We start from the raw sequence: 18,047 nt of genomic DNA on the forward strand, positions 1-18,047 counted from the left end.
ACCCAAGGGGAGAGTCCTCGAGGGCAGCTGCTGCTCCAGGGGACGAGCTCCCAACGGCTCCCCAGGGGACTCCAGTGATCCCCAGGCCGAGTCTGACCTGCAGTCAATAGCGGCTCCCACTGCCCAAAGGCCCCAACTGCCAGGGGCCCTGAGAGCAAAGGCAGACCCCAGCTGCCACACCTCAGCAGCCAAGAAGCTCTGCTCTCATTGGGTGGATGCAGCTGCCGTAAGTACTTCTTGGCAGATTCAAAGAATCATCTAGGTTGGAAAGGACCTTGAAGATCATCTGGTCCAACTGTTAACTTAGCACTGACAGTTCCCAAACTACAGCATATCCTTAAGTACTAAATCAACCCGACTCTTAAACACCTCCAGGGATGGGGACTCCACCACCTCCCTGGGCAGCCCATTCCAACACCTAACAATCCCTTCTGCAAAGAAATACTTCCTGACATCTAGTCTAAACCTTCCCTGGCGCAACTTGAGGCCATTCCCTCTTGTCCTGTTGCTTACTACTAGGTTAAAGAGACTCATCCTCAGCTCTCTGCACCCTCCTTTCAGGGAGCTGTAGAGGGCGATGAGGTCTCCCCTCAGCCTCCTCTTCTCCAGACTAAACACCCCAGTTCCCTCAGCCGCTCCTCGTACCACCTGTGCTCCAGACCCTGCACCAGCTCCGTTGCCCTTCTCTGGACACGCTCGAGTCATTCAATGTCCTTTGTGTAGTGAGGGGCCCAAAATTGAACACAGCCATCGAGGTGCGGCCTCACCAGTGCCGAGTACAGGGGTCAGATCCCTTCCCTGTCCCTGCTGGCCACGCTATTGCTGACACAAGCCAGGATGCCATTGGCCTTCTTGGCCACCTGGGCACACTGCTGGCTCCTGTTCAGCCGGCTGTCAATCAGCACCCCCATGTCCCTCTCTGACTGGCAGCTCTCCAGCCACTCCTCCCCAAGCCTGTAGCGCTGCTGGGGGTTGTTGTGGCCCAAGGGCAGCCCCCGGCATTTGGCCTTATGGAAACTCCTCCAGTTGGCCTCAGCCCATGGCTCCAGCCTGTCCAGGTCTCTCTGCAGAGCCTCCCCACCCTCGAGCAGATCAACACTCCCACCCAACTTGGTGTCATCTGCAAACTGACTGAGGGTGCACTCGATCCCCTCATCTAGATCATCAATAAAGATGTCAAACAGGAGATTACTATGGCAAATCTTACATTAGTCATGTTCCTACCTGATTTGACTTTCATTTTCATGCACAGTCCTGTTACCTAAAGGTTTGTTTCTAAAACTGAATTCCTCTTATTTGGCTTTAGCATCCCTTCTAATAAAAGAAGGCTACATAGAATAAAGTTAGCTGTTGGGCTCTACATCAGAGCAATTTTAGTAGACATGGACCCAATGTAAAATATAAAAAACATCTAGACTTGACAGGGATAAAGGGTAAAGTTCTAAACACATGCATGATGATTAATCATGTGCATGAAAGCATGTGTTTACAAACTGCTTAACAAGATGCTTAATACATTTTTTTTTTTCAGTATATTTTCTGGAGAGCCATTCAACATTGATTATTGTGAAATAAAATGTCAATTTTTTTGTAAAAGTAATTGTGAAAAATACTACATTCCTAACCATGATGCCTAGTGGTAGAAGAGATAGTTTTGGCTGCTGAAAGTTATCTCCCACACCACATTGCACCAATCAGTAGCTGATTTTCAGTTGCTCACATTCCTAAAACCATACAGACTGTTTTGAAGTGGAATATATAAAAATGGCAAAGAAACATTTTCAGTGTCCAAGATGCGAAATAATGCTAAGAAAATGAAGTTTACATATGATTCTGGAAATAATGGCAAATAGGAAAGAAAAAAAAAAAAAAGCCCCGAAAGATATTTTTACTTCAGGAAGTACTGGATAGATGGGGTGGTTCCATAAGTAAGAATGTAATCAACCTGATACAGTTCAAAATCCTAAAACAGGATTTCATAAAACCCCTGCCATAAACTGAACTAACAATACAAAGGACTTGTCTGGAAAAAAGGATTTTATTCGAAAAACACTCAACAGCTGTTATGAAAAAATTACTTTTCCCCTCTACATTATTCTATTTACATATACTATATGTCTATATACATATACAGAGTTATACTGTGAATTGTGCATTACTGTAATGAATCCATAGAACTATGTGTTGTAAAACTACCTGGTTTAAGGTTTTGCATTTCTTGGATATAATATAATGGTTTTTTTTGTCTGAAATTGTCTAAAAATTAAGCATATGTAAGACACATTATCTCAATGCATTGCTAGTTAATTTCCTGTAGACACTGTTATTCACATTAGTAGAGCATGTAGACCTTCTACTAGAGGTAGACATTGACTGGCCACTGCTGTTACTACTGTTGGGATCAAAAGTCTTTTTACAATTGAAGAGATTGAAAAGTTGTCTCTGATACTGAGAAGAAGCATAGTAGTAAATAAGGGGGTCAATACAACAGCTAATGCTGCTGATACAAACACATAGTAGATAGGCAAAGTAGAGATACTCCAAGCTGTTGTCATAAGAAAAATGGATATAATGAATTAATAGAAGGACATTTGTAGGCCCAAAGCAAATGACAAAAACAGAAAAAACAGCCACACACAAGAGCAAGGCACGGGTCTTCTTATTTTGTTTTGCAACAATGGTAGAAGAACTAAGACATCGAATGATACACACATAACAGACAGTAGAAATGATAAATGGCACTATAAAAAACACGGATGAGAAGATGGAGAAGAAGTGGAGATAATACCCTTGAAGTTCAGATTCTCTAAGCACATCGTGGCAAGTAGTTATATTTAACTTGGGTATTTCCATTGTTTGCTCTCTGATGAGAAAAGGTATAACCCCAGTTATTGCTACAAACCATATGATGAAACAAATCAGCGAGGCACGTGTTAATGTACGCCACCCAAGAGACTTCATGGGATACACCACTGCTAAAAAGCGATCAAAGCTTATGCTCGTCATAAGCATTATTGAACAGTACATATTACAGTAGAAGGCAGCAGTGATGAAACGGCACATCTCAGGTCCAAAACACCAGTCATTTCCAGAAAAGTGATATGCAATCTTAAAAGGAAGCACACTTACAAACAGGATATCTGCAAGGGCCAAATTCAGCATGTATACTACAGCTGGTTTTTCAATTTTCATTTTTTTCAGAAACACGAGTATTGCTGTAATGTTCAGAGGGAGACTCAGCACAAGCACTAAGGTGTAAACCGAAGGAACAAAACGTGTCAGCCATGGACTAGTGAGGAACTGTGCTGTTTGCACTGACACTGTACGTTGCTCATGTAGGAACGATCCAGTCTGATTAGTGGCTCCTGATGCAACTTCCAAGTCATTTTCAGTATCATCTTCAGTAGGTATAGGGTCATCCTGGTGACTTACAAAAGAGATTACAAAACTTCTGAGCTGTGGTGTGCTGCTGTTATATGGGGAGGCTGAAAAATAAGAAAGTATTAAGATTATTAAGCAAATATTTACATGCTATGAGGAAACATGCTTCAAAAAGGAAAGCTAAGATCACAACACAAAATAATAAGGTTAATTTCTGATTCAAAGTGTAGCCTGATCACAGATGTTAGTCCAGCCTTTTTTATGTTGGGTAAGATGTCCTTCTCTGTCTTCTGTCTCTTAGCTTGGAAGCTTTTTATGGTAGGGACTCCATCTGTGCTTAAGGATGCAATCTAATCTGTGTTTTCTTTGGGCTACTTTAACACAAATACGGCAGTAAATTTGCCACCCTTGATCTGTCTCTGCCAAACCCTTCATACAGTTTGTAAGAAATGAGGTGCTGAGATTAATACTAGTATTCAGACACAAAATTCCCTTTAGAACCACTCATAACCAAAATAATAAAAAGTTAAAGTGCCATTAAAACATCCAGTTACTGAAATGTTTCTGTGTGCTCTGGAGACATCTTACTCAACCCAATGACTCCCATCAAGACAGGTGGCAGAAATCTGCACGCAGTTTTCAGAGCGGACGTGGATCAGCCTTTTGCTTGTATTAGACAGGTAGCCACAGATTGCACTGAAACGCTTTGCTTTGCCAATTCTACTTGTCCTACCCCACAGCACGCATCATTGTGGACAGCATGAGTGCCCTCGGGGCACTTCTGAAACCTGCCACTAGTGTTCTCTCTACAGCAGGGTCTTTTGCAGCATGGTTCAGTGACTTGACTGAGAAGAAGTGTCAGGACAGGGTATCTCTGTTTTTTTAATGTAGCTGTAATGAGTTAGGAATTTAGCATTACAAAGTTTTGAAAGTGTGGTATGGGTTTATTTATGTTTAAAAAAACCAAAACCCCAAACAACCAAAAGAGCTACTTTAGACATTTCAGAAGAGTCTTTTGTATGAAGACTTATTGTGGAAGACTGTAATTTTCAGTTTCAGCTTAATCTAGTTAGGTGTAGGATAATTTAAATACATTATGAGAGGACAGAAGTGAGAGAGTTACTACAGCTCAAGTAATTATTCATCTACTCAGCTGTGCAACTGATCTTTGTTGAATCCTAGACAACTAAAATAAAAATGAAGGTGTGTTAAATCAGTGAGCTGAAAGTACATAGGCATGATTCACGTGTCTAAAATGCTACTCATTAGAAGCAATTATTTGTTCTACAGTAATTCAAACCATTTTTTAAATGCAGATAAAAAAAAAATTCTGAAGGAGGCAGATGTCAAAGAGAGGAGTGGCTGCAGCTTTCAACAGGCAAGCTACCTCCCTTTGTGTGCAGGCAGTTTGGGAAGGGCCCTGCCCAGCTTTAATTTTGGTGAAATTCAGACTTGAATGTGGGGGAAGACGAGAGGAGTAGTAGGGAAATTTGGGGATTTTTTAAATCTGCTGTGCTGTATGTATCATGCTGTGTCACAGCAGCATTCTGTGGACAGTAAGGACAAAAGAGGGGAAGTGTTTCAGATAATGGTTTTCATATGCAAAGTGACTAAACTGCAAGCTCTGTAGGCCAGAAAAAAAAGATGCTGTATGAGAATTTCAGCCCGAGAGCTTGTTGCGTAGGCTGCAATGGGAACAATTTAGTACTTTTACTGAAACACCAATGCAGAGAAGTCTGTGAGATTCAGTGTTTGCACAGAAGGGCACTAAACCAATTTATACAAGGGTCTATTATGCTGTCTAAAAGAGAACACTAACAAAAGGAAAAACTATAGATCCTTAAAAAGTTTAGTCCAAGCAATTGGATGGCTCAAGTAGTCAGCTCCTAGTTCAGCAGTTCAGGTGCAGCACAAGTTATATTTAACACCTACAATTTCGGCCTATGGCTGACATCAAATAGGTGATTTCCAGTAGTTAATGATCACTGCAGTAGAAATCTGTCACAACTGACACCATCAGTATTCATCTCTTTTGGGAGGATTGTGATTATACTTGAATGAAAAAAACCTAATTTATTATGCCCAGAGGCTTGTCTCTATGGTAAAGACATCCGTGAGAGTGAAAAATCTTGGAACGGTATGTCTAGTATCTCCAGTACGTACAAGTTTTATGAATTCAAGACTTTGGATGCTGTGAATATATATTTCTTCCACTGACATTTCTAAAACAGAAAATTTCTGCAACAGAAGACAATGATGAGCTTAGTGCCCAAAAGTCTACATGTCCTTGGTTTCTCCACTGCTGAAGAGCAGTTTGGAGAACCAAGTGAAGAGATGACATGGTTTCATGTGAGGAAGGCATGTTTTTGGGGAACACCAATATAAATGGACTTGATGGGAGGGAGGGTAAACCTTGTCTAGAGTCTAGAACTGTATTGCCAAGATGACCCCTGCATGACATGGTAACTGAGGTGTTTTCAGCAAGCAACCTCTCTCATCCCGGTATCCCTGAACTTTGCAGGGCTTCGCCTGCACTGCCTCACCTGAGCTAGCAGTGCTGCAGTGCCTCACCTTTTGAGGACTAGTGAGCAAACCAGTCAGAACCACTGACCATTACTGGCTGAGGTTAAGTCACTTAATGTGGAAGCCCTTGGTGGTAACCTGAACCATTTCTCATCAATGACTCCTAAATTAGAACAGTATGAAAATAGGCTAAAGGAAAATAATTCTTTTTGGGCCAGTTAACTTTTATCAACTACTGACCTTTGTCTTAGCTATTGCTTATAGTCACTTGAACGTTGCTAATAATTTTAATTATTTCCTGAATTCTTGGAGCTAACTTATTTGCAAATTTCTTAGATTAAAGCATTTAGAGTCTGCATTATTCCATTATCAAATGTTTCTAAAAATAGAATCCTATTACAATAATTCAGGACAAAAAATTTTCATCATCAATTTTAGTTTAGTTAAAATTCTCTGGAATAATGCTATAACTTGGTGAAAACTAGTGTTCTTTGTATAAGCAAAGACTTTCTAAGTTCAGAGCTGACCTCAACCTTAATGCTGTTAACAACACCTCCATGCTGTGTCCTGTGTTCAGTGCATCTCTCCACCTTGAACTTAGATGACATGAGGTACTACTTGAAAGCCAGCTCTATGGAAAAATGCAATAAGATGTCAAACTTGCTATTTCTTTGCCACTTGATAATATAGAGTGGGAATTCAAACTTTCCTGATGAAATTCAATTTAATTTTAATTTAAAAGATTGATAGCCACATATCAGTTCTTTTCTTTTGCAAAGCTGCTTGTATGTTTGTATGACATAGCATCTGTGTATTATTAGAAAAAACAATAATGCTCTTCGTGCTCTGTGAAACAGAAAGTAAGTTACTGTCTTGACATTTTGTATTCTTTTTGTGCCAGTGTTTATTTGAAAAAGCTGATGATCAGGGTCTTATACACAGAAGGGAAGAGGATGAAGTGATCAAAGATTCAAAAGATCTTAATGAACCTTGACAATAAACATAGAGGTCAGTAATGGGAAACAGGCATACCTATAAGCCAGGATAGTACAAGGCAGCCAATACAGTAGCTCTACAGAAAAGGTTTTAAAACTACTCTTACATAGCTACAGCTATATCAGAGTCTGTAGCACTTGTAAAATATGAATAGGTATGAAAGAACAGGACTAAGAAACTAAGAACAAAAGAATATTGGGATAAAGCATTGAGGTTTCATCCTCGTGGTGTGCAGTCAGGACACTGAACAATATACATACAGTCTTTTCTTTGCATCCAATGAGGACTTTGAAAGGCAAAAATTATGCAGAATCAGTACGATTCTCAAATTGCCTGAAGTTTTCTTTTACTGCCTATGGTCTTTGCACTGATTCTCTAACAAGGATGCAGAGAAATTACGTAGAAAGCTCAGTAAATTTGGGATTGTTTGGTTTTAACAACTTATACTGCGCCGTTTTCCATCAAGTACTACACATTGTTGGTCCCACAATCTGCATATGTGTATTTTTACACAAGAGCTATTTTATGACTTCCTTTTATGTCTACTTTCATATGTGAGGGGCTACTGCACATACTGTTCTGTGAAAGAACTAGAGAGCAAAATATATAATGGCTTCAATCAATCTCAAAAAGCACTCTTGAGCTCCAGAAGAAAATTTCAAAGTATTCTGTAGACCCATCACTCTGGACAGAATGTTACAAACCAGCAATGTTCATGTCCCAAGGGATATCTTTGTGAGGTGGAAAACTAAAGAACAGATTCTTACACAAGTCAGTTATGTATGTTCAATGTATACTGCTGGACAACAATTAATACCGATTTCTGGGCATTACTGATGATAGCTGCACCCATACCACTGGTGGATAACAAAAAGTCAGTTTCTCTTATCTCCCCTTTGTATAATCCACAGCGATAAGCATCTAGAATCGAAATTACTCAGTGACCCTGGTATTAGGTACTCACAGGCAGAATATGAAGTTCATGCCAGACACATTTATAAATCAGGTAAGACACAGTCTTGTAGGATAGATGACAATTCTTCTGTAAAAATCAGCATGGTATTGTCCTTAAAAAATCTTCTTTAGCCCACATCTCTGTTTATACAGAGCTTGTTATTGAATTACACAAGTGATGTAGTAATAATTTGAACACATTTTTCTAAAATTTTGTTTTTTTGCAACCTGATGTCTGCTCCTTTTTGCTTTCCTTTTTCAATCTCTTTCACCACAGGTGCTGGCTTCAAGCAATGATAACATCTCTCTATCCCGCTATCAGTGTCTCAAGGCAGGAAGGTCCTCAGACCTCAGCCAACCACCTCAACAGCACATTGTGGACTAATCTTCAAGCACCTAATGCTAACCCACTGCCAAGCTATCGTTTTTTCACCTGCCTGCGGGACCAGCACAGGTCAGTAATGTGGTAACTGTGGATATTGAAGGACCAAGGGAAAAGCAGGGGAGAAGGACTGAGGGAAAAGCAGGGGAGAAGGTGCAAGGGCAGAGCAGAGCTGGGGATACAGCAGTTCACAGGTGATGGGAATTAAGTACATTGAGGTAGAAACAGGGAATGTTATCCAGGACAATGGGGAAATGATATTGTTACAGTGGGAGCGAGTACAAGAAAAGTGGAAGACATGTTCAGATGGCCAGGCTTTTTTAGTTCTACTGCACATGAAGTAATTTGTTTTGAATTTTTCTTTTCCTAGTGATGTAATACAGTAACTATTTCAATCATTATTTCCTAAGGAAGCAGCAAATAAATAGTGTAATTCAGGATTTAAGGCTATCATTGTAAAAGGCAGGAAAACAAGATTGAAAATTTCCATAAACTGGAAGAAGAGCACCCAACAGTACAATCGTTTTTCTAGAAATGACATGTATAGTTTGTCTTTTACACCCCCATCCCATCCCCCTTTTTCTTTTATAAGGACATTTTATAAGGACTTCCCATATAAACATGACTGTGATCTCTTCTTTCCCACTTGTCCTTGTGACAAAAAGTTTTTTAGCCAGAGTTATTTGCCCTCTCTGATACTTCCCTCCCAGTTTAATTACGAACACTAGTTCTGTCCCCTTTCAGCTTTCATTTTAGCAGTCAAAGTACGCCACCCTCTGAAATTCCCCCTTAGTTGTTCCTTTAAACAGTCTTTTCTGTATGTAGGGCTTGAACTGAGTCTTCCCAGCAGGCATCTCATGGGGCTAAGCTATTTGTCCAGCAGCACTGTGATCGCTATGTGACTGAAAGAAATGTTAAACTGAATTTCACAGGATGTTGCTAATCTCTGAACACATAATCTTGTCCTTTGTACTGTTGTACCTCTACCAGAAACTGGGAGGTTACATGCATGGATGTACCTACCATGCATCTACTCTCAACATCTGCCTTGTCAGACAAGCTGTGAGCTAGATGGATCCATGGTTTTTTAGTGGTTACAGCACCGATGTTGCCATCGTGCTGTTTCTAATTGAATAACCATGAAGGTCATCTACTTGGGGTGGATATTCTGGACTGTTCTGTATTGGCAGATTTTCCAAATTTTGCCCTGCCTACAAATTCAGCTGGCACTCTACTTTCTGGAAGTATCAATGAAAGGCAACGCAAGTTTTTTAAGGAAGTCCACCAGCACATCTTGCCAACTTGGGTCACTTCTTTCCATTGTAACTTGCTATTGCCCGGCCACGTCCTTAGCCACGGGACAGCTGTGAATCACTTTTCACCATCACTAACCTTACCTGTGGCATTGTGTCTGTCTCTGATCTATGTTTTTCAGATCTGTAACATTTCCTTTATTCAAAAAAGTCGTTCTCAAAAAGTATATGACGCTGCTTTACCCAGGCTAGCTTGGTGTTTCGGCCTGTTCTCCTGCCGCTGCTATGAGAACAAGCGCAGAGCAGCGTCTCCCGACGCAGCGGAAAACGCGATCCTAAGCCCCCATTAAAACTTCAAAGCGGGAGATCGGCGACCTGGCTACACGCCGGCCCACGAAGCCGTGCGCTGATGCGCGTTTTGCCTTCCTCTCCCGAGGCGCACGGCTCCGGGCCGGCGGCCGAGCCAGCCGGCGGTGCCGCCCCCCGCCGCCACGGCCGGGATCCTCGCTCGGCGCCCACCGGGCCGCGGCTTCCTGGGGGACCCCTCTGGGGACAGGATCGCTGGGGCCCGGCAGGGCTGGCGCCCCCCTCCCCGACCCGGGAGCTCCCCCGCGCGCGGCGGGGGCAGCGACTCACCGAGGGGGCCGCCGGCGGCGGGAGACGGGCGCGGGCAGCCGAGCACGGCCAGGGCCAGCGCCAGGGCGCAGCGCAGCGCGGGCAGCGCCCGCGGCCCCATGTCCGCCGCGCCGGGCGGCGGGGAGCTCTCTCCGCGCTCTCCGCTCCCTCTGTCCGTCCGGCCAGCGCAGGGGCAGGGAGTGCAGCCGGGGCGCGGCGGCTGGAGACGGACGGGCGGCTGGGGCTGGGCCGCGCCGCCCCGGCGGAGGGGGGGCTGCGCGCCCGCCCCGCCCCGGGCGGGAGAGCCGGACGGCGGAGACGGGGGGGAGGCGAGGCGAGGGGGGCGGCCTGCCCGCCCCCGCGGCCCAGCCAGCAACCCGTGCGCTGAGGGAAAACGGCAGCGAAAGCGCTGGCACCCAGCTGAGAAACGGGAAGGGGTCGTGGGCTCGGGCAGGGCGACAAAGCAGGAGGTGCAGAGCAAAAGGCTGTTCTCACGGGTCTATTCTTTGTGCAGTCCAAATTGCTAATGCTCCGCAGGAGCACACTTACAAGGCCAGCTGAAATATCTGCATTACTCATAACTGAAAGAACACGCTCCTTCAGAAAAGCTTCTTAATACACAGACCTGCACTGTATAAAGTAGACAACATTCAAGCCTACTTGTACTGCATGGGTTCAGAAAGCTGACTGCTCTACAAAAAAAAAAAAAAAAAAAACAACCAAAAAACCCAAAAAAAACCCCCACAACAACCTACAAGCGATTCATTACCCAGCTTTGCAGTTCTTGAGAGACCCCTGAGGAAGTGATGCCACTCCTGAACTCCAGCAAGTATGTGCCTGGGACAGTACAGCTTGTTCTGTCCTTCATAGCTGCTCATGAATTAAGAGGTTGTTGAACTGAAACCTACAGAGAAACGTAATTCTGTAACTTTGCAGCTACTATTTAGCCTTTTGTTTTTCCTTGAAAATATTTATTCCACTGGTGGTTTGATTCCTTTGGATTTCTTAGAACTATAACTGTCAAAAGCCTTACAAGTGGACACTTTGGTTTGTTAGGGTATGCTGTCCCATCCTCAACTGTATATCCTTCTGTTTACAGCAATACAGACCAAAAAAGTATGCATGAGTAAGCTCTGTTTAGAACTTTTTCATATATATATATATATATATGAAATGCCTTAGTGCTTCTGCAGTAACAGACCTTTGCTCTTAATTGAGAGTAAAAACCATGGAAAATAAATACTCCTGATTGCAAGTATGGGTTCTCAGTTATCACAATCCCACCACCCGCTACATTATTGCACTGTTAAGGCTGACTGCAATTTGTGTCAGGCAAGGGCAAGGAATAAATACAAGTTTTACAGCTGGCCAGCCTTTCTACGTCTCTGTCATCCCAAATGCATTAGGAAACCCACAAAAACCACCTTATACTTAATCACAAACGATTCTTCTTCATTGATTTAGAAAATGCCTTAATCAGAGATAATTTATTTTCATCTGATTGGGAAGAGAAAATTAAGCTGCTCTTTGGCATTCCTGTAGTCTCACAGCTCTATAAACATAGCAAAAGGTAACACTTAGAAATTTCAAAACCCAAACCAGAAGTGAACTAAGTATCAGTCTTTCCTAAAATAAATGTGTAATTGTAAATGTTACACCAGATTTTGGGAAAGTATACATTGTTAGTATTTGTATTTCTTAAGTTTCAGGAGGCCTTAACCAGTGGGTCAGGGCTTGAGGGATAGACCATACAGAATTTGTGAAAGGTACAAAGGCAAAATCAGATTGTATCTGCAGGCAGTAACTTAGTTGTGGATATAAGGAACAGTCATAGGGCTATGTCCTCTTTCATCCTTGCAAATTGGATTCCTATAAACATAGTGAGTGAATAAAAAAAGCCTATGTTTTTCTGTCTGCATATGGGAACAAAGTTTAAGTTAATTTTTATATCCTCTAGTTATGCAGGTCAGCTACTTTCTCTAGAGATAAACTGATCGTAATGGAGGTGAAGAGTTCATGACTTTTAAAGCTTTTCCATTTACCACTTTTTAATCCTACTTCTTGCAATGCAAGTCTTTCCACAAGACCTTTTCATGAATGAAACTGGTTTCATCAAGTCCTATCCAACTTTAAAGACCCGAAATTACAGTTTGCAGCAGCCTATAAAAAGCCTTTCATTGTTGTTGTATTTAGTAGCTGTCAACAGCACACACAGTAGTGGATGGGTACAGAATGCTCATTTGCATGGTACTGGGTACTACTGTCAGTCTCATATTTAGGTAGAAATCATTGTGGTCAGTCCTGTTTAAGCAGGATTCATTGTTCAGTGACAAGGCTCTAAACTGACTTAGTTAATTAAGAAAAAAGCTTCTAAAGGAGTTTAAAGAAGTTAAATGGAAGTTTTTGCTTTGATGTGCACTAGAAGAGCAGGAAATCTAAGAAATGGTTGGAAAAGATGAGTGCTAGCACACAGACTGTACCTTTCATACTTGTCATTACCTGGACACCAAATAAGCTTTCCTAAGCTTACATACAACAGGAAGTAACTGAGGAACATGCTGTTCACATTAAAACTAAGCAGTCACTAGATGTGTCCAGGAGTGACTCCCACAAAAACTGTGGGGCTCTAGTATGTCTCACCAGCAGAACTCCAGGCTTTTGACAAATTAGCTTAAAGATCTGTTCTTAGGATATCCCATCTGTGCAGACTTACCTGGTAAACTAGAATTTGTCAAAAATATGTAGGGATTAGTCAAATCAGTTACAAATAAAAATGGAAACAAAAGACTCTGAGTTTAGTTCGTATTTGAGTACAATTCACTTTTACGTTCAAAGCAAAGTGCTACTTTCACCTTCCCATCCAGCTATTTCAAGTGAACCAGCGTATTAATACTCACCATTTATATCATGTTAAAATGGCTTATACATAACTAGCTAGACGAAAAATGGAAGCACATAGGAGCTGTTTATGTTTTAGTTAAGTGATATTAGCTGTTTTAAAGCAGTCAAGTGTTCAAATTCAATGTCATGCATAAATGAATATCTCTAGTAAGCATAATCATTTTTTCAGCTTGTATAATACCCCAAGTCAGTATAGCAACTAAACTCACAGTCTATATATCTGCCACTAACTTTGCACTGGTTTTCTCTACCTTCAGAATTCATACTTGTTTAATATTTGCTTTTACAATGCATTCTAGAAGGCCTCATTCTCCATCTTTTAAAATATTTGTCATTAAGAAAGTGAGAGTAGGAAATACTTTCTCTTGATTTTTGTATTTATCCCGTTATCTAGCGTGCACACTTTTGCTCTGTGGATATGATTGGTAGTTCATCAACAAAATGATCATTACATTCAATGGCATAAAGACCATGAAATCTTCACTGCTGAGCAACCTTCAAAGTGTACTGTGAGGACAATCAAGATAAATAGATTCAATTTAATAAAAGCATTGAAAAGTTCTTTCACTACCATCTGGATTGCTGCTTTAATGACTCAAAATTTGGGAGCCAAGCTAGTTTAATTATGTAATGTTTATTTAACATAGAACAATCTCCAAAGAACATTTAAAAAAAAACAATCTAAATACTGATTTTATTGCATTTATTTTCTTACAAAAAAAAAAAAAAGACAGACAGGCACAATTTACGTAGTCAAATACTTTAAAATGAACAACAACTGTTCACTCTTCAGATTTCCCCAATACCACTCCAAAGGCTGTGAAACTAGAAAATGTCATTTTACATGAGGCAGTAGTGCATTTAGTAGGAATGAATCACAAAATATATTTTTGTACATTAAGACATTATTGTCACTTTATAATTGCCTATAAAAATTTTTGAATTGCACAATAAGTTTGTTTTACAGATGACAACTGCCAGAAAATAGGCTTAGCATGTAACTAGGTATTTGCCCAAACTATCACTTAGAAACAAATTAGGATTTATTTTCGTAAATACTCAAAAGTCTAATAAGAACTATATTATATATCTGAGGTAATTTTAGAATGTTTTAATTGAAAGAGGTTTATGTATTCAACTAAACTCAATTTCTGCCTACCTTAAAATCCATACAACCACAATAGCTGAGTGTCCTAAACAATATTTTGATTTGAAAGTACCGACACCAATGAAATCTGAAACTGTTTAAATTAATCCATTTTCTCTTTTTCTGCTTCATTATCAATGCTGAAAAGGCACTGTGTACATTCCTCTGAACAATTGCTGGTTTAGTTTTTTTTCTTAAAGTTACAAAGCGTTCAACGACAAACTTCAAACAAATGTTTAAAAGCAAAAAAAAAAAAATACTGAATAGACTTCCCACTGATGGATGCAGTCCATGGTATCTGAAGACATTCATTTTCCATAGAACTTCTTATTCAACAAGAATATGAGCAAATTCACATTCACTTTAGCTTTATCAAACATCTTCATTACAGCCACACCTTCATACTGCATCTGAAGCAAATCCTATAATCAGAAGCAAAATTAGTCTCTGAATCCATACAAGATGGGGTCATTGTCATCATGTGATAATCATCTCAAACCCCAGGTCCTTCACAATTTAAACAATTATAAGCAACTTTTGGGTAAGTGTAGAAAATATTACATGTCCTCTAGATCCCAAATTGTAGACTCTTAGTAACAGAAAAACAGAAGAAATAGTGGTTTTCAAGTATTTTCATTTTCTTTAGGTATTTGCTGCTTGCCACTGAACTAATGTGTATCCTGGTTCAGCTAGGACGGGGTTAAGTTTCCCAAGCAGGGGAAGGGATCTCCAGCTGGGTTATTCATACCATGCTGATGTCAGGTCCCCTGTGGCACTTTCTTTTGTGGCTTTTGTCTTGGGAAACATGTGCAGTGGTATATCTTTTGTCTTGTTTACTGTTATTACTGTTTATTGTTGTTATTATTGCTGTTGTTGATGTTCAGATTGTTATTTATTACACTGTTGTATTAAATCTTTCCTTATTTCAACCCCGGGGTTTGTGCCTCACTTCCAACCCTGACCAGCTGAGGGTGGGGGAGGGGCAACGGCAACATGGTCTCTGGTCCCGGCAGGGCCTAAACTACCATAATGTGGCGTTTGGTTTTGTGCAGTTGCCCTAATATAAACATTAATCCAGCATCCTACAGAAGCTATATAGTTATTCCCACATGATCTGTTGCTCTGTTCTGATTGAGTAGTTCATGAATACATATAAAATACCCATCTGAAATAGTTTATATTTAGAGGAAATGCAACTGTGACTACATAGAAAAGTCACAAAATTCAAACTCTACCTGGAAATGGAGCTGCACTTTTTCCATCTCAACCCCCAAAAATTTTGCTTTGATTTCAAAGTCACCCACTTCTTCTCCAGGTGTGATATCAAACAACACATTCTTAAACCTTGAAAGAAAAAGAAGGATAATTGATTATGTATGCTGTGCAGATGGATGAAAAAGTGCAGAGAATGGAAGATTTTTCACTCCAGCGGCCTCAAAGTGGATAGATAGAAAACAGATCTCCAACCACCACATCACCTCCAACCACCACATCACCTCCAACCACCACATCACCTCCAACCACCACATCACCTCCAACCACCACATCACCTCCAACCACCACATCACCTCCAACCACCACATCACCTCCAACCACCACATCACCTCCAACCACCACATCACCTCCAACCACCACATCACCTCCAACCACCACATCACCTCCAACCACCACATCACCTCCAACCACCACATCACCTCCAACCACCACATCACCTCCAACCACCACATCACCTCCAACCACCACATCACCTCCAACCACCACATCACCTCCAACCACCACATCACCTCCAACCACCACATCACCTCCAACCACCACATCACCTCCAACCACCACATCACCTCCATGAGGAAGTGCAGAAACCCACGTGTGTAGTCAGTTACATGAAGGCAATTGGTCAGTAAATGAAAAAAATAACTGCTACAATGGCAGTCAGTCATTAGCCGTGAGTGTGCTGCTTGTACTGGTTCCATCTAGGTGATGTCAAAATAGGCTTGTTCAAATATTTTCCCAAGGTAATCATATAGCAAGGTAAAAGGGAAAAAATGAATGATGACTATTAGGCTTTATCATTCTTCTGAATGTAAAATCTGAGGTAGTTTTAGGTGTGGCACAGGAAATTGCAAAGATTTCATTTAATAAAAGCCAGGCCCCTTGAGAAGCTGTAGATTAGAAAATGCTCTGAATTGTGTTATACCACACTTACTGGTTGATCTGAAGATCTTCAATTTCTAGGATGACACCTTTTTCATGCAGTCTTGCAGCTGTGTACTTTAATGATGTCTGCTTCAGTTTTTTGCTTCCCTTCACCTCCTCTTTACCATCTAGTTTAATTGACCTCCGTGAATTTCTGGAAGAGAGCAAGAAAAAAGGCTTTTGATGTATCTACCAGGTCTTTTATACTTCAACAATTTTTCTAGCCATATTTAGCTTTCCTTCATTCTTTATCTTCTTGAATGGCTATTAATGAACAGAATTAACATTTAGAACAAATCTAAGAATTAGAGGGATTTTTTTAGCACAGTGAACAGTCTAAATATTATGGCAATGATTTTGAATCAATGGTTCTTAGCACTTGTTTAAACTACTATGAAATGCAACCTTGATCCAAAAGAGTCCACAATCATCACTTCAAAATAGCAGCTTGTAAGCATCCAGTGGCATAGTATTAAACAAGGTTGGCCATTAGAGTTAATTTTTGGATCAATGAGGTGTGCACTGGGAAAGCTCCTGTTCATGTCAGTAAAATGTTTTCATTTTGACACTTCAGTGGCACTGGCAGGAGGGCTTGCTCTCAAGTAACTGCATCATACCTGAAAAGTAAAATTCTTTAGATGTTTATTTCCCCCTTTTCTATTCTAAAGGCAAAACCCAATCCTTTTAATGAAGCAAGAAGATCAATAATTACTTCCCAAAGATGCATGACTTCAAAGCATGCTAATGGATCTACAAAGTAGCACCAATTACATATACTGAAAACATATATACATCTCAGGCCTATTTCTGTAAGGCACCTTTAAATAAATGCAAGACTTTACTTAAATGCAAGACTTTACTTTCCAGGTTTTGACTCAGGTCACAGTGACAACTCCCATGGACTTTTTAATCTGTGCATTGTCAATCTGTTGGAATCAAAACTTTCAATTCACACCTGCTCTCCCTCCTGATAAAACACACTGAAATATTGAAAGACAAGAAAACTCAACTCACTTTCTTGTTAAGTTGTCTAAACAAGTTTTTATATAGGTGTTGTAGTAATTAATTTGTTCTTCATAAAATGCTGTCTTGGAGTTAAGTGCATTCAAAGTCTGCTGGAGTTTCACCAGTTCAGCTTTTCGATGATGTCTGTATCTTCTTTGATTCCGGATATCCTAAATAAATTTATTAATGTAATTGGTTTATTAATTTGATATTTTAAAAAGTCTCAGCTTATTACCATTTAAATCTGTAATTATACAACCTGACTTAATTAATGGAAAAAAGCATGAACTCTCATGTTAGTTCTCACAAGCATTGCACCAGTGGCAAGCACTACAGTTTACATGACTGTAGAGAAGACAATCACACTGCTGCTCATGGTTTTAAGTGCTGGTGTCTTGAACTCTGCCATGTTCTCCAGGGTATGACAGACACAGAAGTCACGAGGAAGATGTCATCTTCATGCCATAAAGGGAAGATTTCTCACAGCTAGTTTCTGGTGAGAAGCCTAAGAAATGAGAGCTTAGGCTTCTACTAATTAAAAACTAGCTACTGCTAAAGTAGAGCTTGTGTTGAAGGTAATGTTTGAGTTGAGGTAGTCCAAAATAAAATAAAAGCAACTTCCAGTCCTAAGACTCATTCCAATCCTCAGACTGCCTTAACAGCTCAGAGCAAAGCCTCTAGGCTTATAGGTAAGAAA

At 40.7% G+C, this 18,047-nt stretch overlaps 2 protein-coding genes across 5 annotated transcripts in view; both read right to left on the reverse strand.

Moving 5' to 3' along the window:
* Window positions 1-1,916: 1,916 nt before the first annotated feature.
* On the reverse strand, window positions 1,917-10,352 carry F2R (coagulation factor II thrombin receptor). The gene is made up of 2 exons (XM_074931951.1): window positions 10,126-10,352; window positions 1,917-3,485 (listed from the first exon to the last, which is right to left on the reverse strand). Exons 1-2 carry the CDS (start codon window positions 10,223-10,225, stop codon window positions 2,284-2,286), a joined length of 1,302 nt encoding a protein of 433 aa, XP_074788052.1. The 5' UTR covers window positions 10,226-10,352; the 3' UTR covers window positions 1,917-2,283.
* Window positions 10,353-13,669: 3,317 nt separating this feature from the next.
* IQGAP2 (IQ motif containing GTPase activating protein 2) overlaps window positions 13,670-18,047 on the reverse strand; it is a 132,515-nt gene continuing 128,137 nt past the window's right edge. For all 4 annotated transcript variants that reach the window (XM_074931423.1, XM_074931421.1, XM_074931420.1 and 1 more), the window contains 4 exons: window positions 17,360-17,520; window positions 16,356-16,499; window positions 15,388-15,496; window positions 13,670-14,574 (listed from right to left, as the gene is read on the reverse strand). In XM_074931423.1, coding sequence (XP_074787524.1) covers window positions 14,461-14,574; window positions 15,388-15,496; window positions 16,356-16,499; window positions 17,360-17,520 — 528 coding nt within the window. In that variant the 3' untranslated portion in view covers window positions 13,670-14,460. The remainder of the gene's footprint in view (window positions 14,575-15,387; window positions 15,497-16,355; window positions 16,500-17,359; window positions 17,521-18,047) is intronic.

Source organism: Athene noctua, chromosome Z (assembly GCF_965140245.1).
Source record: "Athene noctua chromosome Z, bAthNoc1.hap1.1, whole genome shotgun sequence".
Lineage (NCBI taxonomy): Eukaryota > Metazoa > Chordata > Aves > Strigiformes > Strigidae > Athene > Athene noctua.

Bases quoted from the DNA above. Each gene is read 5' to 3' on its own strand.
- F2R (XM_074931951.1), bottom strand. From the start codon at position 10,225: ATGGGGCCGCGGGCGCTGCCCGCGCTGCGCTGCGCCCTGGCGCTGGCC. The intron at 3,486-10,125 runs GTGAGTCGCTGC...CTTATTTTTCAG, and splicing joins CGCCGCCGGCGGCCCCCTCG to CCTCCCCATATAACAGCAGC.